The sequence below is a fragment of the Phocoena phocoena genome, chromosome 1 (genome assembly GCF_963924675.1).
Source record: "Phocoena phocoena chromosome 1, mPhoPho1.1, whole genome shotgun sequence".
In the NCBI taxonomy this organism is placed as follows: domain Eukaryota; kingdom Metazoa; phylum Chordata; class Mammalia; order Artiodactyla; family Phocoenidae; genus Phocoena; species Phocoena phocoena.
In genome coordinates this window covers 45849835-45875520 of record NC_089219.1, presented here as the reverse complement: position 1 = coordinate 45875520, position 25686 = coordinate 45849835, and the positions used below count along the sequence as shown (strand labels likewise).

The window sequence follows — 25686 nt, the reverse complement described above, 5'->3', positions numbered from 1 at the left end:
AAAACACCACGCTAGGAGCTGTTTGCGGGCAGATGCAGGTGCTACCCAGCTTTCTTTTCCCAGCACAGGCCCTGACACAGAGAAGACTCCCAGGGTGTTAAACACCAACATTTTTAGAAGTGATTAATTTGGAGTGAGATTTTAGAGAAGTCAAAATTTAAGAAATAATGTCACTCTGTGTGAGAAGATGTCCCTGAGCCGGTCCCCACAGCCTGAGGGATTGCCCGCCCTGCCCCCTGTCCTGGGCATCACTCATATGTCCCGGAGCTGATCACGTTAAGAGCCACCCCTACACCTCCCCACCCCCAAACATCAGCATCACCTCCTGAAAAGTTCTGTGTTTCTCTAGGCTAAGCGCAGTGCCTGAGACAGAGAAGAGGATCAATCAATGTTTGCGGCATAAGTCAATGAATGCATGCATGGACGACAGGATGGATGAAAAACTGCAAGTGAATTGGGCGAAGGTACTAAAAGAAACATCGCTTTACAAGGTGGAGGGCTGGGAACATCATCCTCTCCAAGCCTCTCTGCAGTAGGGTCTCCTGATCCTTGAAGGGTGTGTGGATATTTCAGGGAGCGGAGGGGAGGGGGGTAGCTGAGAGAAGAAAGCATGCCATCAGAAGGGTCTTATGGGGGGACCCTGAGTGAGGGGAATCTATGGTTTTTCCCCCAGAAAGGCAGAGGTCGGGACTGTGGAAAGAAGACTGTGGATGAAGGTGACTAACACTGAGGGAGCACCTTTATCTGCCAGTGTTCACACACGCAGAAAATATTCTCATCCGGTCCGTGAAGTAGGAGTTGATCCCCATCTTACCGATGATCTTACAGATCTTACAGAGGAGCCTCAGTGGGAGTAAATGACTCAGTTGGGGTCACACAGAAAGGGGATCATGGAGATGAGATCCTAGCTCACTTTTCCACTGTGCAGCTTGGCGCCTCCTGCCGAGGTCAACAGCAAGCTCCTGCTGGGCCTGGACCCCACCGTACTCAGGGGGGACGCAGCACTTCTGCGTACAGATGCCAAGGTTCTGACCTTGGCTCACTTCCCAAGCAGTGATCTCAGAGGAGGGGACACCTTTCTAATTTATACCAAGGCCGTCTGCTGGCCAAGGCTTGCACCCAAGGGGAGGCATCCACCCAGTGCCAGAAGGGCCGCAGCTTCCTTCCAAGGGGAGGAAGCAGTAGGACTAGTTCTGCTAGGGCAGGTTACCTATGAACATGACCGAGGACTTCCGGAGGGAGGCCCTGGAACTCTTGGTGTACTCCAGGCTCTGGCTGAGGAACGTGAAGGCACTGTCTCGATGAGTGTCCACCTGGGACAAAGAGAGACCTGAGAGTGCTGGGCCCTCAGAGGGACTACCCATCCACCCCTCCCAAAGCTAGGAACGGGGACCATGTCAGGCAGTCGGGTCCTGGCTCCTTGCCTCCTAAACATCTCTGCTACCCATTCTGGACTCTCCCAGAGGCCAGGCCTCATGTTCTCTTAGCTGATTGCAACAGTCATATCACTGGTCCTCCTGCCTTGGTTGTCTCTTCTTCCAATCCACCCACCTGCTACAGCCGGAAGGTAAGTTCTAAAATGCAAGTCCAGGGACTTCCCTGGTGGCACAGTGGTTAAGAATCTGCCTGCCAATGCAGGGGACATGGGTTCAAGCCCTGGTCTGGGAAGATCCCACATGCTGCAGAGCAACTAAGCCCATGCACCACAACTACTGAGCCTGTGCTCTAGAGCCCTCGAGCCACAACTACTGAGCCCACGTGCCACAACTACTAAAGCCCGTGTGCCTAGAGCCCATGCTCCGCAGCAAGAGAAGCCACCACAAAGAGAAGCCCGCACACCGCAATGAAGAGTAGCCCCCGCTCGCCGCAACTAGAGAAAGCCCGCACACAGCAATGAAGACCCAACACAGCCAAAAATAAATTCAAAATAAATAAATATATATATTTTAAAAAATAAAATAAATGCAAGTCCAGCCAGAGCTGAGAATGGACATGGCATGCGAGGGACATGACTAAGGAGACAGGTTTGACCAAGGTAAAGGATTCAAGTTACAGAGCAGTGGGGAATAAACTAGAGACTTAGGAGGGTCTTAAAAGTCCTTAAAATCCAGATAGGAATAGGGCTTCCTTATGCATTAGAAAATACGAAGCCAGCACTCATTCTTAATAGGGCAGTGACAAAACAATGTTTTGGGCAAAATAGTCTGACAGTGATGTTCAGGTTGGGTGTGATCAAGTAGAAACTAGGGGGCAGGCAATCTGCTAAGAGACTGTTGAGGGAGATGAAGAGAAATCTTATCTGATCACCCTCCTGTTGACAATCTGCATGTCAGGGAGTAAACTCCTGGGCCTGGTGGGCAAATCAGTGTCGACTTCCATCACCACCTCCATGCACACCATGCTCCGGTCCCAGTCATGGCCCAGCTCTCCCCAGATCTGTACCTGGTACAAGCCATTGCTCCTGACTGGAGTGCCTTTCCCTCTTTCCTTCCTGATGAGTTCCCTCTCATTCTTTGGTGCTCAGCTCCTCCCCAAAGCTTTCCACAAGCCTCAGGCAAAGCTGATCCCACCACTCTTGACATTTCCATAGCATGTTGCACAGCCTTTGTCATGGCATCTATGACATTGGCCTATAATTATTTATACCTATCTCCCCCACTGAATCTGGTGTTCCCCCAAAAGAAGGGGCCAGCTCACTCAGCTCAGAGTCCTCAGTACCCTGGACAGAGCTTGGCATGGCACAGGTGCCCAGAAAGTGTTGGATGAATGAATGACTAGGTTACGGACCCCTTCTTAAAGCTAAGGCTAGAGGTTGACCTTCATATGAGCAGAGCTGCTGATGCCTGGAGAGCAAAGAAGAGACTGAGAATCCGGAAGGGTTTAATGCAGAGGTCACAAGCTGGCAGCCCACAGGCCACAAGTGCCTGGCAGGGCAGCGGCCAGCACAGTGTTTTAAATAAGCTAAATTGATTGTTAATTAATATCTTATAAAAATCTAGATTTTCTTGTGAAACTGAAGGCCCTGGTGAGAGTGGGCTGCATGGTGAACTGGAGCTCTCCACTTGTGCTTTCAACAGAGCCTGGGGGGACTTCCCTGGTGGTCCAGTGGGTAAGACTCTGCACTCCCAATGCAGGGGGCCCTGGTTCGATCCCTGGTTGGGGAACTAGATTCCGCATGCATGCCACAACTAAGAGTTTGCATGCCGCAACTAAGAAGCCCGCATACCACAACTATGAGCCCGCATGCCGCAACTAAAAGATCCTGCATACCACAACGAAGATTTCGCATGCTGCAACTAACACTTTGCGTGCCGCAACTAAGACCTGGCACAGTCTAAATAAATAAATATTTTTTTAAAAAAGGAAAAAAAATAAAACCAATGCTTAAAAAAAACCCAAAAAACAGAGCCTGGGCGCTCCAGGTTGTCACAGCCCTGCCACCTCCACATCACTTATAATCATAATCTGCGCAGTCACAGATCATGGTAAGTATTTGAATTAGCGACCCTGGTCAAACACTTCCTCCAGGCCTTTTTCCCGCTGTAAAATGAGGTAAAATATTAGGCACTGGATTGCAGAGGTTTTGAGCATTGTTGATAACGGTTATGGTTGCAAAGTAACAATCTGTTACTTTGTATATTTTTGTTAGGTTGGTGGGAGAATGGGGATGCTGTAGGCCCCAGCCAGATCTCCCTTAGGGTGTAAAGGATTTATTCCCCCAGGTACAGATTGCTTTGGCGGAAGAGAACTGCTGGCCCAAAGTCATGTCTCTTCCCAAGTGGGCTGGCATCCAATGACAAGGCAATCCACAACCTCAAGACCTTCTTCAAGGGACAGAACCGGAAACTGACAGACGGCTCAGTCTATGTGGAAACCTGACCCCTAGTTCCAGTGTGAGGAATCTCAGCATAGTGTTGGCTGAGACTTCCCCTGAAACTACACTGCAGCTTGACTCTTCCCTCTGCCACTCCTGCTCTCTGCCCTTCCTTCCACAGGGACTGATCCCAAGGGCACTCCCTAATAAACCTCCTGCATGCCAATCTCTGCCTCAGAGTCTGCATCCTGGGGGACGCGGCCCATAACAACAGGGAAGGTAGATGGGACTAGATGGCAAAGCTTCCCAAATTGTATGTGGAGGAACCGGGCTGCATCCTGCAGTGCAGGAGTTCACTGTATATATGGCTCTCTCCTACTGCAGGATGTTCTCAGGTGTTATCTCGAAAGGGAGTTCTGTGGTTAAATAACTTTGGGAAACCATGAATTAACCATGAAACATTTCCTCAGCACAGAACATCTCAGAGCTTTAATGTACCGATGGCACTGCAAATCCCCAAGAGGAAGATGACGATGCAGTATTTCCCAAACTTATTTGTCTTGGAACTTCTTTTCTCCCCTGTGGGGCATATCTTGTAGGACTGGTGTTGCAAAGAATACACACTGGGAATTACTGTTGTAGAAAAGGGAGCCAATGGAGCCCTTCAAGCAGGGATATAATATAGACAGACTGTGTTTTAACCACACCATTTTGGTGGCCTGAATGGGGAGTGGACTGGAGGGAATGAGATTCAAGGCTTGGGGACCCACTGGATGGCTGGACCAATGGCCCTGCTGAGAGACATCCATGACCTGAGCTAAGGGTAATGATAGTGGGGAGGGGGGAGGGAAAGATAGACTCAGAGGTATTAAGGATATTTAAGATTGATCAAAGGTGAAGGTGAGGGAGAGGAATAAGCCTCAGTTAGTTTTAGGTTTCAGCTTTTGGGGATCTAGAGGAACAGAGCAGAACTGACATGGGATAGGCATAAGTTCAGAAGAGATGCTGAGCTTAAGGTGTGTGCGGTTCATTGGGGGAGATGTCGGTAAGCCATGGAGAGGGAACACCAGAAGTGGAGAGAGGAGTGAGAGACAAAGATGAACTTCCAGGAGCCAACGACTTGTAGGTGGTCATGGAATTGTCAGTAAGGATGCTCAGGTAAAAAGAAAAAAGAGGCAAGGAAAGAACCTGCCACCTCCAACACACTCATAGGGACCCACTGTAGTCTTGGAAGCACTCACAAGGTACTTGCAAATTTTGGCCACCATCTGCTGCTGGTTGTCCCAGGGCTTCCGACTGTAAGCTCTTTTTGGCAATTCCCAAGCCATGAAGCAAGAACAGTGGAACAGGGTCTTCACACATTTCTGGGGGCCAACAGGAAGAGAACACCAGAGCTGTGGAATTCCAGGACAGCCGGAACGTGTTCCCCCCAAAAAACTGTATGAAACTGGATTTTGGAAAAGCAATTCCTATTTGAAACATGCAAGTGAAGTTGGCTGTTTTGAAGAGAAATACTGACATGGGTACCTTTGGTAAACAGATTCGGCCAGACATAAATAAACTGTCCGGTGATGGACCACCTGTGATTCTAGGTTGGGTTCAGGGCCATGCACACTCACCTGGCTCACCCTGGCATTGCTCTCTTGCATGGTCAGCAGCAGGGGCACCAAGGTGCTGATCATCTGCTCCTCCATGGCTGGGGTGCGGGGCGACCGCAGCTTCTGGACCACCTTGCCGTACAGGTTGATGCAGGAGGAGCGCACGTCCTCTCGTGACTGGGGCAGATCCAGAGGCTCAGGCATGCTCCGTCTTCCAGGAGGCTGCCTGGGCCTCTGTGCCCCACATGGAGGCACATGGCCTTCCTTCCACTCATTCTGAGGGCCCCTCCAGGCGCAAGTCACACAGAGACAGAAAACAGTGAAGGCCACCTGGTGGGCCGATCTGGGGCTGGCGTCTCCCTCAGCAAAGCCTAGGTCTGGAGCTCTGCCCACTCTTCCCAGCCAGGGCCCCCACTAGCCTAAAATGTGCCTTCGTGCCAAGTGGGAAAACGCCCCCCTCTGCTGCGACCAATCATAAAACACTGACCCCTCTAGGTGGACCAATCACACTGAGGCAAGTCTCTGGGGAAACTTGATGACGCAAAAAGACCTCCCTCTGTGAGAACTAATTAGAAAAGGAACGTTCTCTGTGCAAACCAGTTACAAAGAGACCAGGACCAGTCGGGACTAGTGCCCCTTCCCCTGGGCTGACTCGGCCTCGCACAGGTCCCAACAGGCTGTGGGAGCTACTGCAACTCCCAGAGCAGTAAAGAACTGCCCTCCGGGTGCCACCCCACCCCATCCTCCCACCCCCATGGGATTCCTTACGTCACTGAAGTGTGGCAGCAGGATCTGCAGCATCTCCACATAGACCGAGCTGTCCATCAGCTTCCGGTCCTGCCCCTTGAATATGATCTTGATGTTGTGGACCGCCTCCACCACCAGCAGCCCATCCACACTCTTCAGACCCTTCACCATGGAGGGCAGGAGGGCCTGCACCTTGGTGGTCTGTGGAGAAGGAGCATTTGGGATGGGGGCTCCTATCTGTGCTAACAGGTGGGAGACCCAGCCTCTGATTCACTGAGATGAACTTGGTCAAGCAAGTCCCACCTCCAGGCCTTTGCTTACATTGTCCCACCTGCCTGGCATGCCCTCACTCAAGCTCCTGCTGTCCCCAAAGCCTTCTTTGGCCTCACTGACTCCTTCCTCGCCTGGATACCTGAGGCCCTTTGTTGTCTCCCCGCTTCTTGGCACTATATAGATGATACCATGCATTGTTAGCTAGCTTTCTGAGTCTATATCCTGTCCCTTTGTCCCTCTAAATCCTAAGATGCAAGAACAGTGCCTGGTAGAGAAAAACACAGCACTTTTAATAACACTAATGGGGCTTCCCTGGTGGCGCAGTGGTTGACAGTCCGCCTGCCGATGCAGGGGACACGGGTTCGTGCCCCGGTCCAGGAGGGTCCCACATGCCACGGAGTGGCTGGGCCCGTGAGCCATGGCCACTGAGCCTGCACGTCCGGAGCCTTTGCTCCACAACAGGAGAGGTTACAACGGTGAGAAGCCCGTGTACCACAAAAAAAAAAAAAAAAAAAAAAAAGAATAAAGTATATAGGGAATTATTAAGTGATACCCATTTTACAGATGGGATAACTGAGGCAGAGACAGAAATGAGCTCTGATTCCAGCCACCGGTATTGGAGAGTCAAGGATGGCCAAGCTCCATCCTTCCTCCTGTCAGGGGTCTAGCTGGGTGGGCTCTCCCCTACCCTCCATTTACCTTTTCAGTCCTTCGGGCCAGGATGACCAGGCCTCGGATGGACAGCACCTTCATGATTGGGTCCTGGTGGCTCAGGCCTTCTGCCATCCGCCCCAGAGAGTATTCCTCAGGGATCCGTCGCACCTCCTCCATCTGGAGGAGCTGAGGAAGTAAGGGTAATTACTCCCTGGCTCAAGGGGTACCTCAGGCCCTGTTTGCCTCTGGGGCCTCATTCACACCTGCCTACCCTCTAGCCCACATTCTTACCACCAGCCAGCTTCTAACCAAGCTGCCCATCATTCACGGAATGACTCAGGCTGTTTTGTCCCCTCTGTGCGGGCAGAATTCCCTTCTGCCGGGGCTCTCACCTCCACTCTAGCCCCAGCTCACCACGCACAGCTCCATCCAAAACTCAGCCCCCCCTGAAGGCATGTTTGACAGTGTCCCCAGGCCTCGTCTAGGCTGACTGCCCCCTTCTCTGGGGCCCTGGGAGCCCTGAACATGGAAACCTTAGTGCCCCCATGTGCTTATGCATCTGCCTCCCGTATCCTATCCCACTGGCAGCTTCCTTAAGGACACAAACTGAGCCTTTCTCCTTGGGCGCCTGTTACCTGATACAAGCTCTGGGGTGAAGTGTGTACTCAGGTAACACTTGTTGCCTGAGTTCACATCCAACAAGAAATGGTTCCTTTCCTCCTTAGAATTGCCCTCCAGGACTTCCCTGGTGGTCCAGTGGTAAAGAATCCGCCTTACAATGCAGGGGACGTGGGTTCGATCCCTGGTCAGGGAACTAAGATCCCACATGCCACGGGGCAACTAAGCCCGTGCGCCACAAATACTGAGCTTGCACACCTCAACTAGAGAGCCCGTGTGCCACAAACTACAGAGCCCACGCGCCCTGGAGCCTGCGCACCACAAAAGAACGGCCCTCCTCCAGTGCCCCCAATTGCGGGATTAGCACAACCAGCTCCCCATTGTCCCAGCCCCAAACCAGGCATCACTCTCATCTCCTTCCTCTCCCTTGCCCCCCACCTCCAGCACCCAACCCGTCTTCAGTTCCTGCCTAGTCATCCTCATAAGCACTTCTCCCATCTGTTCCCTTGTCCTCCATCCACTGTGACTATTGAGACCCTGCGTCTTTGAAGAGAAGAGAGAGCTGGAGAGAGCGGGCAGGACAGTTGATGGGGTGGGGAGTGGGGGAGGCAGGAAAAGTGGGGCTCCACCTACCACCCACCCTCCACCCATCATACAGCACTGCTGCTCTGCACCAGTGTGCTGGCACTGTTCTAAGTGCTTTATGTGAACTCACCTAATCCCCATCAAAACCCTATGAGAGGTCAGAATGGGCATCATCAGAAAATCTGCAAACAATAAATGCTGGAGAGGGTATGGAGGAAAGGGAACCCTCCTGCACTGTTGGTGGGAATGTAAATTGATACAGCCACTATGGAGAAGCTGGGACAAAGTGAGAGAGTGGCATGGACATATATACACTACCAAATGTAAAATAGATAGCTAGTGGGAAGCAGCCACATGGCACAGGGAGATCAGCTCGGTGCTTTGTGACCACCTAGAGGGGTGGGATAGGGAGGGTGGGAGGGAGGCTCAAGAGGGAGGGGATATGGGGATATATGTATACGTATAGCTGATTCACTTTGTTATGAAGCAGAAACTAACACACCATTGTAAAGCAATTATACTCCAATACAGATGTTAAAAATAAATAAATAAAGGGTTTCCCTGGTGGCGCAGTGGTTGAGAGTCCGCCTGCCGATGCAGGGGACACGGGTTCGTGCCCCAGTCCGGGAAGATCCCACATGCCTCGGAGTGGCTGGGCCCGTGGGCCATGGCCGCTGGGCCTGTGCGCCCAGAGCCCGTGCTCCGCAACGGGAGAGGCCACGGCGGTGAGAGGCCCGCGTAGCGCAAAAAAAAAAAAAAAAAAAAAGGATAGTATTGGATTATAACCCAAAGAATCAAGTAAATATCCACGAGTCTTGTATTGCTATAAAAAAAATGACCAAATGAATACGTGAAAGTAGAAGGAACAACTCGTACAGAAGAATTCCAACTAATAATTGTAGGCTGAATGAAGGAAGTAGAAAAATCACCATTAGAAAACCACAGGAATAATGGCTCAAGGTAGGATCCATTGATGAATGCTAAAATTAGGGGGTAAAAGTTTAAGTTGCCTAGTTTCAAATATATTTCACATATATTTCTTACTTACAAAAGGATAGTGTTACCCTCACAGTCCCAACCGCCTTCACCAACTGATGAAAGTTAACATCATCAATAATAAGAAGTTAAAATAGAGGTCATGGGGCCCCTGACATGATGCCCTGAGAGGTCACATCACCTATACACGTTCTTCTCCTAAATGCGTAACCTCAGTCTAATCATGGGAACACATGAGACAAAGCCAAATGGAAGGACATTCTACAAAATACCTAGAGTTAGTCTTTCAGTGTGGCCAAGGCCATGACAGACAAGATTAGAGGAGATGAAGGAGGTCCCATTAAGTCAACTAATGTGCAAGGTGGGATCTGGAATGGATCCTGGAACAGAGAAAGGACATCAGTGGAAAACTGTGAAATCTGAGCAGTCTGTAGTTTATAATATTGTACCCATGTCTTAGTTTTGATTATTGTACTATTTTTATGTAAGTTGTTATCGTCGGGGGTAGCTGGCTGTGGGATATATAGGAACTTTCTCATTATTTTTACAGCTCCTCTGTTACATCTAAAATTATTTCAAAATAAGAGTGAAACAATAAAAGATTTAAAATTTTTGCTTAAAAAAAAAAACACCTATGAGATGGGCAATTCATTATCCCTGTATTATAAGAAAGCAAGGCACAGACAGGTTCAGCAACTTGCCGAAGGTCACAGCTCCCTTGAGGACTTTACCCGCCATTGGAAGAAGCAAGCACACACACAGTCACAGCATGGGGGGCTGGGGGAGCCGGGGAGGGACATCTGAGCGCCATCAAAGCACCACTGTGAACATGGTGGGCCTGGCTCTGGCCAGGAGTGGGCCACCTCTTCTGGGGACCAGGAGAAGGACTGAAGCTGGGTGAGGACCCCTGCCACAGGGAGGGAGGGCCACTGCTCAGGGCTCCAGGGGAATGCTGGGAAAGGTTAAGCCTACTGTCCCTGACCTTGTGGACACGGGAGGTCCAACCTCCACCCCCCTCCCCAAGAGCACCTGTGGCAGCCACTAACAGACAGAGAGAGGACCGCCTCTCCCACGAGGCTGACCAGGATAGAGGAGCCAGGCGGGCAGACCTGGTCTGAATCTCTCTGGACAACTTGAGCTGTGTGACCTTGAAAACTGCCTGTTACCTCGCCGACACATGAGCTTCACAATTCCTGGTTTTCAGGGCTGCTGTGCTGATGAGTGGGGTAGCAGATAAAAGAGGTCAGCGTGGTGTTTGGCATGTGGCAGCCCCTCAAGAAATGGCACTTTCCCTTTCCTCACCAGGGTCATGGGGGAAATTAGAAGTAGACCCAGCAGAGCTAAGGCTGTAACCCCGACTCCTGGCTCCAAGACACATTCTTGTCCTCCTGGAGGTGACATATTCTGCTGGTGCCTGCAGAGCCAGGCAAAGTGTTCACTTGGGTGCTCACTCATCCATCCTATCCCCACTTCTTGGGGGCCCTCTTGGGGCTGGGTTTAGGGATGCAACATAAACACAATGTAGTCCCTACTCCCTAAACTCACAGTCCACTGGAGAGGCAGAAAGGTGCAAGAAGTGCCGGGATTGCCATGCTGCCTTGTGTCCACCTGGTAATCTTTACTCAAGGCCCAGCTCAAATGGCACCTCTTCCAGGAAGCCTTCCTTAACCTTCCACTGTCTGAGCAGACAGTGAGCCTCTGAGCCCCACTGTACAGACCCTGGTGATAGCCCAGACCCACTGTGTGGCAGCCAGCAGGTCACAAGAGGAAGATGGGATGGCGGTTAAGAGAATGGGTTTTCCAAATGTCCATCGACCAATGAATGGAGAAACAACATGTGGTATGTACATACAATGGAATATTATTCAGACTTAAAAAAGAATGAAATTCTGACCTCCTTTACAACATGGATGAGCCTTGAAGACATTATATTAAGTGAAATAAGCAAAACAGACAAATATTGATGAATCCACTTATATGAAACCTAGAATAGGCAAATTCATAGAGACAGAAAGTAGAATGGTGGTTACAGGGGCTGAGGAAACGAGGGAGGGAGAGTTAGTGCTTAATGGGTACAGAGTTTCAGTTCGGGAAGGAAAATGAAAATCTTCTGAAGATGGATGTTGGTGATGGTTGCACAAAAGTGTGAATGCACTTAATGCCACTGAGCTGTACACTTAAAAATGGTTAAAATGGTAACTTTCATGAAATATATATTTTTTTACCACATACACAACCACAAGCACACACACAAAATGAAAGAGAGAGTGTACTTTAGAGCCCAGGTGTCTGGCTTTGAATCTTGGATCAGCCACTTGACGAGCTGTGTGGCCTTGGGAAAGTTACTTAAATCTGTGCCTTGGTTTCCTCCTCTAAACTAGGGGATGGAATAGTATATGCATCATGGGATTATTGTGAGGATTAAATGGATCGATATGTGTAAAGCTCTTAGAATGTGCCTAGAAGGTAGTAAGTGCTCAATGAACATTGGCTATTGTTATTGGCAAGTCTTCCCTTCTGGGGTCAACCCTACCAACCTTCTCCTGACTCATCTCTCCCCAGTACCCACTCTAGTACCCCCATACACTCACTCAGCTTAGTTGTCACTTCCTCCAGGAAGGCCTCCCTGATGTTCCCCCACCCAACACATCCAAGACTTTTGTTCTCCCACCACAGCCTGAATTGCCCCCATCAGCACAGTACTACAGCACAAGTCACTCTGTAGTACCCTGTGTTATAATTGGGATGTACTCTGTCTCCACTCCCATACCAAGAACTCCTTGAGAGCAAGGCAGAGTCAAATTCATATTTGTGTCTCCAATCTGGTACCTGGCACACAGAGGTGCCCAGCAAATGTTGGTGGTTGCCTGGGGCAAGGGGGAGTCTGGGAAGAATGGAATGGGGTGGAGGGGGTAGAAAGAAGAGGAGAGATGGGAGGGAAAAGGGAGAGAGAGCTACAAAGCCTTTGTACTCAAAAGAAATCATGTTCAGGAAAGACTCTAAAGTGTTAAGTACTTATTGCACAGAAGAAATGACCAGCAATGGGAACTGAGGCCTATGCTTAGGGGAAGGCCCGGGGGGACCCCTGCCCCACGCCCAGTGCCCAGTCTCTACCTCCACGAAGAAGGCAGTGGCGGTGATCTTGTGCTTCTCGTCGCCTCGCTCCAGGAGCGGGATGAGCAGATAGAGGATGCGGCACAGCTCCTGGCAGGAGTACTGCACCATGGCCCTGGGGGTGGGGGAACAGTGCCCTTAGGCTCTCCAGCCCCAGGGGCATGTGCTGGGTGGGGGCCTAGTCCCAACACTCAAAACTCTGGGAAAGCCCAAGTCACCTGTGTTCCTGCATCCCCAGGGTTTCCCGCCTGGACAGGATCTCAGAGACCATTTGATCTAACTGCTTCATTTTACAGATGGGAAAACTGAAGCCCAGAGTGGGAAAGTGACTTGCCTGAGAGCACAGAGCAAATCAGTAAGAAAGACAGGCTTAAGACCCCTGAGTGCACAGGACCACTCCAGCAGGAAGAGACAGGAAGGAAAGGGTGTGAGGACCCACTCACTAAGCACCAGGCAGCAGCCAGACACTTTCAAGTAGTTATTGCATTTGATCCTCACCATTACCCTTTGAGGTAGGTTACTGTTGTTAACCTGCTTCATAGATGAGGAAACAGAGGCTTTGAGTGTGAAATGCCCAAGGTCATAGAGCTGGAAAATGGCAGAGCTGGAGCCCCAACCCAGGGCTCCCCAGTCCAGCTGCCTCGTTCATCCTACTAAGCCAGTGGTTTTCAAAGTGCAGCCCCTGGGCTGCCCTGGTGGCGCAGTGGTTGAGAGTCCACCTGCCAATGCAGGGGACGTGGGTTCGTGCCCCGGTCCGGGAAGATCCCACATGCTGTGGAGCGGCTGGGCCCGTGAGCCATGGCCACTGAGCCTGCGCGTCTGGAGCCTCTGCTCTGCAACGGGAGAGGCCGCAACAGTGAGAGACCCACGTACCGCAAAAAAAAAAAAACAAAACAAACAAACAAAAAAAACCCGCAAAGTGTGGCCCCTGGACTAGCAGTATCAGCATCACCTGGGAACTTGTTAGAAATGCACATCCTCAGGCTCCCATCCCAGGCTAACTGAATCAGAAACTTTAGAGGTGGGGCCCAGCAATCAGTGTTCTAACGAGTCCCATAGATGATTCTGATGCACCCTCAAGTCTGCACTATGCTTCATTAATCAATGAGTCCAGGAAAGTGTGTCGGCCTAGAGTAGAGTCTGGAGTAAGACAGCCTGGGTTCAAATTCTGGCCCTACCACTAGCTGTGTGACTTTGGGCAAGTCACTTAACTTCTCTGGGTCTCAGCTTCCTCATGGGTAACACTGGGAAAATAATAGTGCTATTTCAACGGTCATGGTGAGGGTTAAATCGAAGTCCATGAATGTATGGCTGTTTGCATGGTGCCTAGAGCATAGTAAGTGCTCAATAAATGCGGTTGTATCCTGAGACCCCGGGGGAGAGCACCATCCTGGACACTCAGCGTGCAGCGCTAAGAAGCAGACTCTTCCTGCAGGAGCCACATTAGTGAAATCAAGGTGCCGCCCCACCCTTCTCCTGACCCCATGGGAGGCTGTGTGTGGTTGGGGGGAAAAGCCCTGATCTGGGTCAGCAGGTCAATTCCAAGCCTTGCCACTTCCTGGTTGTGTGACCTTTGGTATATAACTGTCCCTCTCTGAACCTTGGCACCCTCCTCTGCAAAATGTGCATTAATAATCCCTGCCACCACCACCCCCAAAAAAATCCCTGCCCCACCAGTCAGCATGACGATAATAAAAGCTAACCTGTGTTGGACTCTTACTATAGTCAGGGGCTGTTCAAAGTACTTTAATCCTCACCCTAAATCTTGGAGGTGGGCCCTGTTATTATTTCCATACTACTGATGGGAAAACTGGGACACAGAGAAGGAAACGAACTTGCCCTGGGTCACACAGCTGGGAAGTGGTAAGCTGGGATTCAGACGCAGGTAGACCTGCTCCAAGGCCACACTATAAACTGCTCGGCTAGACCATAATTTCTGTATTAGCGTGGGAACTAAATTCATAATGTGGTGAGAAATGTGCTTTATAAATAACCTAAGTGCTCTGCAATGCCAGGTACTGCTATAACGACAGTTTGTAGAGTGTGTGCTATCTTTCACATCTGAATTGTCTACCCACTGAAGTAGATGATACTCTGCCAGTCTCAGAGGAGAGACGATGGAGTGAGGGAAGGGTCTTGTCCAGAGAGAAATGCAAACCCAGGCCTTTCCAAAGACCCTGAGGTCTCTCCCCTCCCTCCAACCCCTACCCTGGGGGTCGCCGGCCTCACCTGGCCAGCAGGGACACTCCACGGTGGTGGTTCTCCGCCTGCCCCATGAGCTCCCAGCCGCCCTGGTCCTCCAGAAAGGTAGCCTCATATGAGCAGCCCATCTTCAGCAGAAGGATTTTCACCACTTTGACCACCCAGCTGCCAAAACAAGGGGGCTGAGACCTCATATCACCCTGCCCTCAACAGGCCAGACCTCCCTCCACCCAAGTCTCTCCCACCGTCAGTTCCATCTGCCAGACAAATTTCCCTCCACAGCCTCAGCACATGGTATCGTCCTGTGACGAGATCCTATCTTGTCCTTACAACACACCTGTCAGGGTAGGAACTGCTTACCTCATTTCATTGGCAAGGAACCAAGTTGCCAGGAGGTTAAATTGGTTTAACCCAAAGTGCAAAGCACTGTTACAGGCCAGGACTCAAACCCAAAGTGTCCTGACTTCAAGCCCAGCTACACAACTGCTTGCCCTCTATCCCTCAAAGCACACTTTTCTGAGCATAACACGCAATAGAAACCAAAAAGGAAAAGACTGAGGAACTGGACTGCATAAAAATTTTAAAGTTCTGAATAGCAAACGACCATCAAATTGTTGCAGGTTAAGTGATAAACTGGAATACAAATGACAAAGAGTTAATGTCCTTAATATATAAAGAGCTCTTACAAACCAATAAGAAAAATTCCCAACAGTTCTATATAAAATTAGGCAAAGAACAAGAACAGGTTGCTGACAGAAAAGGAAACAGAAATGGCATTTAAACCTCAACCACATTCATAATAAGAGAAATACAAACTAAAATTACAGCAAAATACCATTTTTTTCAACTTTCAGATTGGCAAAGATGAGAATGTGCTGGCAAGCCTGTGGAGAAATAAATAGTGTCATATACTACTGGCGGTGGTGTCCTCTGTGGGAGGCAATTTGGCAAACTGGGTGCTTTAGGAGGTCCTTCATTTTCCCTTCACTCACTGGTCAAGAACTTTTTCCACCACATATTCCTATTCCACCATAATATTTAAATACAGAAACCTTCTGATGCACCCATTCTACTTTCAGGAACTCATCCTACATATACAATCACATGTAAGTATTAAGACATAAACAGCCTCACTTACTGCAGCATTGTTTCTAATTGCAAAATGCTGTGAAGCACCTAAATCGAGAGGATCCTTGTTAAGTAAATGATGGTATATTGGAATCTACACAGAGGGATATTATGCGGCTGTTAAAAATAATGAGGCAGCTCTATATGTAATGATCTCAGAGATATGGTATACAATAAAAGCAAAAATATATAACTGTGTAAGGTCCACTACCATTGGTATAAAAGTAGAGAATGAAAACACGTGGGCTTAGCCCTACATCAACCCCCTCTGAAGGGCAAGAAAGAACCTGGGGTTCTTAGTCATCTTAGGGCAGATGACTGGGGTAAAGAGAGGAACAGAGACTCCCTTTTAATGCCTTTTGAGATTTTTACCCGTGTGCCTATATTACCTGTTCCAATTAATAAATAAAAATCAAAATGGTTCGGCCTTGGGTACAAATCTAATACAAATAATATCTCTAGGGAGGGAGGAGGAAAACCGAAATGGCGAGCTCCTTGGGGGAAGCTGATTCTTCCCTGCCATTCAGCACTAAGCAGAGGACATGCCCTGCAGGTGCTCACAAACAGTTGTTTAACACATGCTTGGCTCTCTCATAAAAATGTGCACCTGAGGACTTCCCTGGTGGTGCAGTGGTTAAGAATCCGCCTGCCAATGCAGGGGACATGGGATCAAGCCCTGATCCAGGAAGATCCCACATGCCACGGAGCAACTAAGCCCAGAGGCCACAACTACTGAGCCCGCGCTCTAGAGCCCGCAAGCCAGGACTACTGAAGCCCATGCACCTACAGCCCGTGCACCACAACAAAGAGTAGCCCCCGGTCACCACAACTAGAGAAAGCCCACACACAGCAACAAAGACCCATCGCAGCCAAAAATAAATAATAAATTAAAAAAGAAAAAAAAGTGCACGTCTGTTTTCTCTTCTAGTCCCAAAGCTAATTTCTACTGATCAATTGCCCTAAAGACTTTCGGAAAGGCCCTTGCTGGTGGCCCTCCCCCTACTGCCGGGGACAGTAGGAACATACCATACAGGCATGAAACCAGAGGGCTGTCCGTCTTTCTTGGCGTCCTTGCAGGAAACCACGTGGCCAGGCAGGTTGAGGCCGATGTGGTAATGGACTTGAATGAGCAGGGCCAGGAGCAGCTGGGGGTAGATGCGCCTCACGTGGCCCATGCAGCTGTTGACGGACAGGAGCTCACAGAGGCCGCTGGCTGCCTGGTGGGGCAGGGGGCGGGGTCTGTTAGATGTCCCAGCACTCCTGGCAGGGCCTGGACTGCTTCTCTAGGAGGCTGGCTCTGGATCTTTGCTCTTCTCTGGCCCAACTTGGGCAAGCCCAGATTCCCCCCCAACTACCACACCCCGACTCCTAGCTCTCTGGGTGAGCCCTGCCCCAGGAAAATCACAGTGACCCTTTGCCTTTGACACACCCCTGGAAGAATCATGGTGGGAGGATCTCTTCCCACATTTGTGAGGTAGAGTCTTCATCCCACTGTGCAGGGGAGGAGACAAGCTCAGAGGGGTGAAGAGACTTGCCCAAGGTCACCCAGCCTCCCGGGGGCAGAGCTGGGACTTGAAGCCAGGTTTTCAGATTATGCGCTGTAGCGAGCCCCGCCTCTTTCTGGTTCATAACACAGGCACACAGACGGTGAGGGGGACACCAGTTGCCTCTTGGTTGAGGGCCGTTAAACTAGGCTGCCCTCACTGCCTCCTCTGAATGACATGAGAATACACCAACACACAGTGTTCAGAGGAGGAGTGCATGAATGCCCAAACCATGGAAGGAATGGGTGCTGGTGCCCTAGTCATGGAACTCAGTGCTGGGGGAGAGAGGCAGAGAGATCCAGTGGTAAGGCACGGGATTCCGGGGCAGGAGATCTGAGTCCTGGCACCACCACTCACTAGCTGTGTGACCTTACATGAGACGTGGAATGTCTCTGAGCATCAGTGTCTTCCTCCGTAAAGGGATAACACCACTCGCTCCTCTTTATTTGCTTCCCTCCACCAGCTTGTCTTGCTCTCTGCTGAATCCCCAGAACTTATGAGTATGCCTGGCACATAGTAGGTGCTCAAAACCTGTTAAATAAATTGATCAATCCAACAAAAAATTTTTGAGTCTATTGTGTGCCAGGTATGTGTTGGACTTGGAGGATATCAGGCTCAGGCACTGAGTTCATGCATCTCACTGATTACCCAAATGACACCCCCCCACACACACACACACAGTATTGTTAAATCACAGCTGGGGTAAACTCTCCCAAGATAAAGTATGTGAAGCAAAGTATAATATGCACCAATTTGATCTGGTCAGAGAAATCAGGGAGGGCTTCCCTGAGGAGGTGATAAGAGCTAAGGGTTGAGCAGAAGTTAACTTGGTGGATAGCAGTCTAGGCAGAGGAAACAGCATGTGCAAAGGCCCTGTGACAGAAGATAGCAGTGTTTAAGAAGATCTGACAGGGAACTTCCCTGGTGGCACAGTGAATAAGACTCCACGCTCCCAATGCAGGGGGTCCAGCTTACATCCCTGGTCAGGGAACTAGATCCCACATGTATGCCACACTAAGATGCCCGCCTGCTGCAACTAAGACCCGGCGCAACCAAATAAATAAATATTTAAAAAAGAAGAAGACGAAGATCTGACAAAGAACAACGAGGTTGGACCCATGCAAGCAAGAGGATCACGGTGAGGGGTGAGGGCACGAGGCCGGTGAGGGGTGCAGGGCCTTGTAGCACACAGGTAGGAGCGCTGTGTTACTCTCAAGGGCAATGGGAAGCCATTGAGAGGGTTGAGAAGAGCAGATGTGCATTTCTCAAAGATTTTTTTAGCTGTAGTACAGATTGGAGGGGCTGGAGTGGAAGCAAGGAGATGAGTGGGGGTATTATCCAGCTGGCTAGGACCAGGGGGTTGGTGACAGAAGCAGAGAGAAATCTGTCTCTCCACTCAGCCCTGTTCCTGCAGTCAGAGCCCTTTCCCTCCGTGTTCCCAGGGCCGACCTCTGAGACTGGCAGCAGAAGCACTTAAACATTTTATGTTGCTAAATGAGTGAACGAGTTACCTCGTTTAATTTTCCCAACTGCCATACGAGGTGGATACTATTATTTCCATTTACAGAGGCAGAGAGTGAGCCTCAGGGAGGTGAAGTGACTTGCTCAGGTTACAAAACCTGAGCAAAGCCAGGCCTCAGACTAAGGTCTGCGAGTCCCAGGTCATTCTGTGTCCACTATTCCAGGCTGCTGCCGTCACTGTAAGTAACAGTACTATTGTCGTCCAGTGGATCACAAACAAGAGCCCAGAGACAGACTTGCTGTTAGTTCCTGGAAGGCCACACAGTTAGTTCCTAGAAGAGCAGGGAACTAGAAGATGGGTGTGCAGAACTCAGGGGGAGGGGAGGAGGGGATGGGGCAGTGATGGAGCGGGGTGGGGTGTCCTCACTGCTAGGGGCACAATGGAGGCCCGGCCCTTCTTGGTAACAGGCTTTTCCTTCAGGCTGGTCAGGAGCAGATCCAGGAGATCTCGGACGTCACAGCTGGGCTTGCGGAGTATCAGCTGCCTCCACATCTCTGCTCCATTGCTGGGGGGTCAAGGGTGGGGATGGTTAGTGGGGACCAGGGCAGTGGGGCACACCCTGCCACCCAATTGTTTGGGGAGGGTGAAGGGAAGGTGCCTTTGAAATGGCATCCATGGATGTACCAGAAAATTTCTGGAATGGACAAGAAAACGCTCCCTAAGAGGCGGGGGGCTAACAATTATCGAAAACCCTATGACTCAGGTACTTACTTTACCAGGTACTTTGCATACAATTTATTACTTCAGCAAATCTTGAGCATCTGCTGTCTGCCAGCAGACGTGAGCAAGATAGTCAAGGTACTCAAGGTCACTGGATTCTTACACTGACCCTCAAGGTGGGCTATTATTCTAATTTTACAGATATGGAGTTAAGGCTCAGAGAGGTGAAATCACCGGTCCAAGACTACACGGCTAATGAGCTACGGAGACCAGAAGTGACCAGGCCTGATAACTCCAAAGCCTGTGTCTGTTCTTCTATGCCAAGGAGCCCTTTGGGGCCTAGATCTTGCATTTGTCACATAATGTCAAGGAGGGCCCACTCCTGTCCCTTAGAAGGCAGTATACCAAGCAGGGGATAGCATCTGGGCCAGCAGGCACCAGCCTGTAGGCACTCCTATCATGGGGAGGTGAAAATGCTGACAGGGCCAGTGCACTAAAGGGTTAACAAAACCCTTTCCCCCTTCTGCTTAAGATTTGAACCTTCCATTAACTTTCCAGCTCCGTTCCCCTGGAAACCTGATAAAGATAGTATGTCAACTATGTTGCTAGGCAACATTGCTTACGGTAAAAATGACCCAATTGGTAAATTGCGTCTGGGCTGGAGGAAATATAAATTAACTAGAAGGACCATTGGGGACGCTGTGGCATTGGGCTTCTCAGGGTGCAGTGACTCTTGTGACTGGGCTTGTCCCTGTGGGGATCCTGGAAGCAAAGTCTAGACAGTTATTGTAAGAGACACTAGTTCTTTTGAAGCCTGAGCCACTTAAGCCAGTGCAGCACCTACACCTTTCACCTGGGAGGACCAGGGCCAATACTAGATTGAGGAAAGTGAGGCATCCAGGGCACAACATTTAAGGAGGTCCTCCAATCAGGCAAGCACAGGAGTGGCAATTGAGAGCGAGGCCTCCTTAAATTTTGTCTCAGCTCTGTCTGGCCTGCTACACAGGCTGCTGTAAGGACTCTGCCCTGTCCTATGTCCTGAGTAACTGAGGTCAGGTATGGCCCTGGCAGTCTCGAGTCTGAATGTTTAGTGGCTCCAAGAAGAAAACTCCCTGGTTTCCAGTGAAGCCAGAAAGGGTTAAATTCTTCCAGGTGGGAGATGGGCGTGTGTCACCCCTGCACTGATCTTGGTTTCTATGAATGACACCAGCTCTCCTGGTTAGAAGCGCACCTCACTTGCACAGTTCTGCATCATTCTTTTCCATTCACTCTCAACCAACTCCCTTAAGATGTGGATCACACGCTTCTGCCTTGTTTTCATTCAAAGGTGTGGGAGCGTTTCCTGAGCTGGGGGACTGGAGCAGCCAGATTTGTCTCCCCTGCTCACGAGCTCGTCACCGTCTGGCCACTGGCCCCTCTGCCCATCAGACCAGAGGTCCCTGAAGGCTGACAGCATGGAGCACAGGGCAGGCACTCAGCACGACCGGCTGCATTACTTGTCACGACCACCCATTTGGGGTGAGAATGGGGGGATTATTTCTTCCTTTTGCATTTGGGGGAAAACTCAAGCCCAGAGAGGGCAAGCAGGCTACTCAAGACCACAGAGCAACTGGAGGCAGAATCAGGACCAACACTCAGTCCTACTTTCATGGCATCATTGAAGCGCTCTGGGCTTGGAGTTGGTCAGATACGAGTTTAGGTCCTCATTCTGTTGCCTGTTCAGTAGGTGCCTAGGGCTAGAAAGCTTCCCATGAGCCTCAGTTTCCTTATCTATAGAATTGGGTTGTTACACTTGTGAGAAAACATACAAGTGTACAGCACAGACACCTGGCAGTGCTCAGGAAGGACTTAACGGTTGTCACAAGCATCATAGATCACAGAAGAGGGACCACCTGGGAGGGCGAGGGGCTCCTCTGGTAGAAGAAGGGATTCCTAGCCCAGGAACAGGGCTATATCAACCCTCTGAAGTCTAGTGGCTGGAAGCCCCCCTCACTTGGTACCTGTCCAGTGGAAGGGGACACATGAGCAGGGCCACGACGACCTCGGTCATGAAGGAGCTGGCCAGGAGAGGGACGGGCAGCAGGGCCACCTCTCGGGCCCGTGGCTTCTGAATGTGGCTCAGGTGCACATAGATACCCTGCATGATTTCTGGAATCTGGGGTACAGCCAGGGTGGCCAGGAGCAGGCAGAGGGCCAAGTGGAGAAGCCAAGGGGGTGATGGGGGAGCAGGGAGACAGGAGGAGGAAGGAAGGGGGTGACAGGGTGTGGGGAGAGAGAGGGGAGAGGAGGGCGCAGAGGGAAGAAAAGGGGAGACGGGCAGACAGAGCAGCCGCCCCTTCCCTGGGAGACAGCTTGTCTTTGCTGCCCTCCCCCACCCCACACTTGATAGTTGAGCTGTCTTTGGGGCCGATAAGCGAGTTCTTTCTCACCTGCCAGTTGGGAGCATCTGGAACTCAGCCACCACCAGCCCTGCCCTGCCTGAGGGATGAGTGGGCCCTGTGGGGTTTCCCAGCCCAGCCCCTGCCCCCAGAGGGCCTTACCACCTCCAGTGCCCTGTGTCGGTACCGCTCCAGCACCGAGCTGAGTGTGACCTCCGAGGCCAGCTGCATCATTTCCCCCGAGTCCTTGCCCCAAGCCTCTGAGCCACCTTTCAGCCCTTCCAGGGCCGCTAGCAGCAGGTCCTTTACCTGTTGGGGCCCCAGGAAGTCTCCAAATTCCTGAAACAAAGGCATGGAGATCCTGACACACATGGGCAGACCCAGAGTGAGCCGTACATGGACGCCCTAACACCACCAGACATATGCAGAGGACAGCAGGGGGCCATATACTCAGTGAATCCGTGAGTGTCAAACACTTTGAGGAGGAGCTCCAAAAGAAGGGGTGACATGGCCCCTGCCCCCAGAGCTGGTGACACGGCCCACGCACTGTGGCGCAGACCAGAGGGGTTGGGAGCCCACAGGATGGGCCTGTGTGGTCAAGGAAAGCATGTAAAGGAACATAAAGGGAATTGAGCCTGGAAGGATGGAAAGGGAGGAGGAAGCACTGGGGCAGGCTGGTACTGCCCCTCCTCCCTTGTCCCCGTCGCCCCAGGAAGGCCCAGGGCTGTTGGGGAGTAGGTGGTCACCGTGATAACATGCAGAATGTTCTGGCACGGGCTGACAGGGTTGTAGGGGCCCAGGAAATGCTTGTTGTTCTCATACAGCTCCTTCTTATCGGTCTCTTCCTTATCTCTGGCTCCTGCAAGCAAAGAACCTTTTCAGTGAGGCCTGACCACCTATTTTGTCTTTTAACTTTTTGTTAAACGTAGATGTAGCATGTGCCTAAATCATAGGTGACCAGCGGGGTCATTTTTCACGGTGAGCATGTCCTTGTAGTGGACACCCAGGTCAAGAAACAGAACACGGTCAGCACCCCAGAAGACCCTCCGGTGCCCCCATTTCAGTCCACTATCCTCCTCCCCTACTCAGGGTAACCACTATTCTGACTCCTAAACCCGCAGATTCAATCTCCTTGCTGTTGGACTTTATATAAATGGACTCATACTGTATGTTATCCTTCATGTCTGGCTTTCACTCAACCTTATGTGGGTGAGATTCATCCACACCGCTGCAAGTTGCATGGGTTCACTCACTCCCAGTGCTGTATAATTTTCCACGGTATGAATATACTACAATTTATTGATCTGTCCTACTTCTGATGGATATTTGGGTTGTTTCCAGCTATTATGCCTAGTGCTGATCTGAATGTTCTAACACGTCTAGTCCATGCCTTTTGGTGACTATAGGTACACATTTGTAGGCACATAGCTGGGATTGGAATTGTGTCCTAAGGTGGGTACGGGTTCAGCTTCAGGGGATATTGCCAAACAGTTTTCCACAGTGGGGACCAATTATGCCCCCACCAGCAGCGTGTGAGAGTTCCGTGGCTTCACATCTCACCAGTGAATTTTTCTGTTCCAGTTTTGCCTTCCTGGTGTGTGTGTGGCAACACCTCTATTAAGTTGCAATTCCCTTACCCCCGGTGTTCCCAATCCCCCTTTTCTGTTTTCTTCTTTTTTCTGTGATACTAATCATCGCTTGACTTACTATAGGTGTTACTCGTTTTTTTGTTCATTGTCTCCTGACAACAAGATAAGCTCAACTGGAGGATTATTGAATTCATCTTTTTTCTTCCGTGTCCCGAGTGCCTAGAATAGTACCTACATGTGTGGGCTCCTTATTTTCTGCTGAAGGAAACACGTTTCAGGAACATTTCCTGAGCCTAACTGTGGCCTGGAGTGGGTCCTACCTGGATGCCCCAGGGTGTGCGAGACACAGGCATAAGAAAGAGCCATTGAGGCGGAATAACATATGGACTAAGTATGCAGGTTGTTTGTAAAAGGAAGGAGATTGAGACCTGGAATCAGGCAGACCCAGATTCAAATCCTAGCTTTGCCGCTTCCTACAGTCAGGGGCCCTGGATAAACCATTCCACTCCTTGAGAATCTAACAGGGTGGGTTTGTCTTAGGGTCACCAGACAAAATACAAGATACCCAGTAAATGTGAATTTCAGATAAACAATTTTTAGTGAAAGTATGTCTCAAATATACCAAAAGGTATTTACCTTTTATCTGAAATTCAGATTTAACTGGGTGTCCTATATTTTTATTTGCTAAATCTGGCAATACTAATTTGGTGTATACTATTCCTGTCCCTAAGATTGATCATTAACATGGCTTATATCACCTTCATCTATCACTCAGGAGGTCTGAGTGGTTCCTGGGCAGCAGGGGAAATCTCCTAGGGGCTAAATCTTTGCCCCAAATGCTAAAGAACAAGAGCAGGGACACCAGCCATATCCCCAAAGGTTGAAACTAATAAGATGATCCTTGTAGGGATGGGGAGAAAGGAAACTCTATTTGGCAAGTACCTATAATATGTGGAATGAGCTGGTCTTTTTACATATATGATCTCATTTAATCTTCCAAAAAGCTTGTGAGTTATATCCTATTGTGTCCTTTTTTACAAATGAGGAAATCTAGGCCTTGACAAGAAAAATACTTGCCTAAGATCACACAGCTAGGAAGGGCCAGAGCTAGGTCTTGTACCCAGGTCACTCTGCCTCCAGAGCCAGGGAAGTTTGAACAATGTGCCAAGGTTCTTTGGTTTGGAGCAGAGTTGGGACTCTGGAGAAAGGAAGGAGGCAAGTAACAGTTGATACTGCACACCTCTAGGTGCAGTCCCAGCTGGGTTTCTGTGGCAGCCCATACCATATCGCGAGCTCCCTGCAGCTGAATCCGGAGATGTACTCCCACCTACAGGTTTTAGCCACTCCAGATTCCAAGATAGGATCTGCTCTTTGTTCATTCATCCAATAAATATTCACTGAGCGGGCTTCCCTGGTGGCGCAGTGGTTGAGAGTCCGCCTGCCGATGCAGGGGACACGGGTTCGTGCCCCGGTCTGGGAGGATCCCACGTGCCGCGGAGCGGCTGGGCCCGTGAGCCATGGCCGCTGAGCCTGCGCGTCCGGAGCCTGTCCTCCGCAACGGGAGAGGCCACGACAGTGAGAGGCCCGCGTAACGCATAAAAAAAAAAAAAAAAAATATTCACTGAGCACCCACCATGTGCCAGGCCCAGGGCTAGATCTTGGGAATACAGTGGTGAACAAGACACAGACTCAAATGAACTTATAGTCTAGTGGGGGAAGACAGAGCAAAACCCAGGACACTGGGGCTATTATGCGTGGGTGTACATGGTGGCATGGGAATGTGAAAACGAGTCACAAATTAAACTTGGAAGAATGAGGAGAAGCATACATAGAAGCATTGCTTAAGTCAAAACGGCTTTGTTTGTCACCTCTGTCTCCTAGTTCTGTGGGGACTAAGTCTTCACACTGATTTCCAGACCCCATTGGACTCTGTGTGGGTCTCTTCCATATCCCCCCAGTGCCTTGTTGCCATGGCTCCATTCAATTCCTAGGCTGAGTACCTGCTCAAAAGCCTTGTATTAGAGGCACTCCAAAGGGCTTACGTTTTTGAAGCTCCAAGATGGTGTAGAGGATGGTGATGCCGTCCAGAGCTTCCCGGCCAATCTCCTCATCAGGATCCCCGACGCGAATGATGAGCCTCCCCAGCAGAAGCCCCAGTGCCGGGAACCCCGAGGACATCTGTTTGTGTCATAATCTTAGGGATTGAGACTTATAGGTTTAATAAGGCTATACCATAAATGGTGAACTGAGCTAGATGATCTGGC

General features: G+C 50.3%; 1 protein-coding gene across 2 annotated transcripts in view; it reads right to left on the bottom strand.

Moving 5' to 3' along the window:
* The window catches only part of MROH7 (maestro heat like repeat family member 7), a 43646-nt gene that overhangs the window by 1699 nt on the left and 16261 nt on the right, over positions 1–25686 (bottom strand). For both annotated transcript variants that reach the window (XM_065879047.1, XM_065879056.1), the window contains 13 exons: positions 25465–25600; positions 22580–22692; positions 21996–22172; positions 21456–21610; positions 19162–19300; positions 16756–16946; positions 14629–14766; positions 12400–12514; positions 7132–7272; positions 6181–6360; positions 5434–5589; positions 5056–5178; positions 1211–1313 (listed from right to left, as the gene is read on the bottom strand). In XM_065879047.1, the coding sequence (XP_065735119.1) occupies positions 1211–1313; positions 5056–5178; positions 5434–5589; positions 6181–6360; positions 7132–7272; positions 12400–12514; positions 14629–14766; positions 16756–16946; positions 19162–19300; positions 21456–21610; positions 21996–22172; positions 22580–22692; positions 25465–25600 (1867 nt within the window). The remainder of the gene's footprint in view (positions 1–1210; positions 1314–5055; positions 5179–5433; positions 5590–6180; positions 6361–7131; positions 7273–12399; positions 12515–14628; positions 14767–16755; positions 16947–19161; positions 19301–21455; positions 21611–21995; positions 22173–22579; positions 22693–25464; positions 25601–25686) is intronic.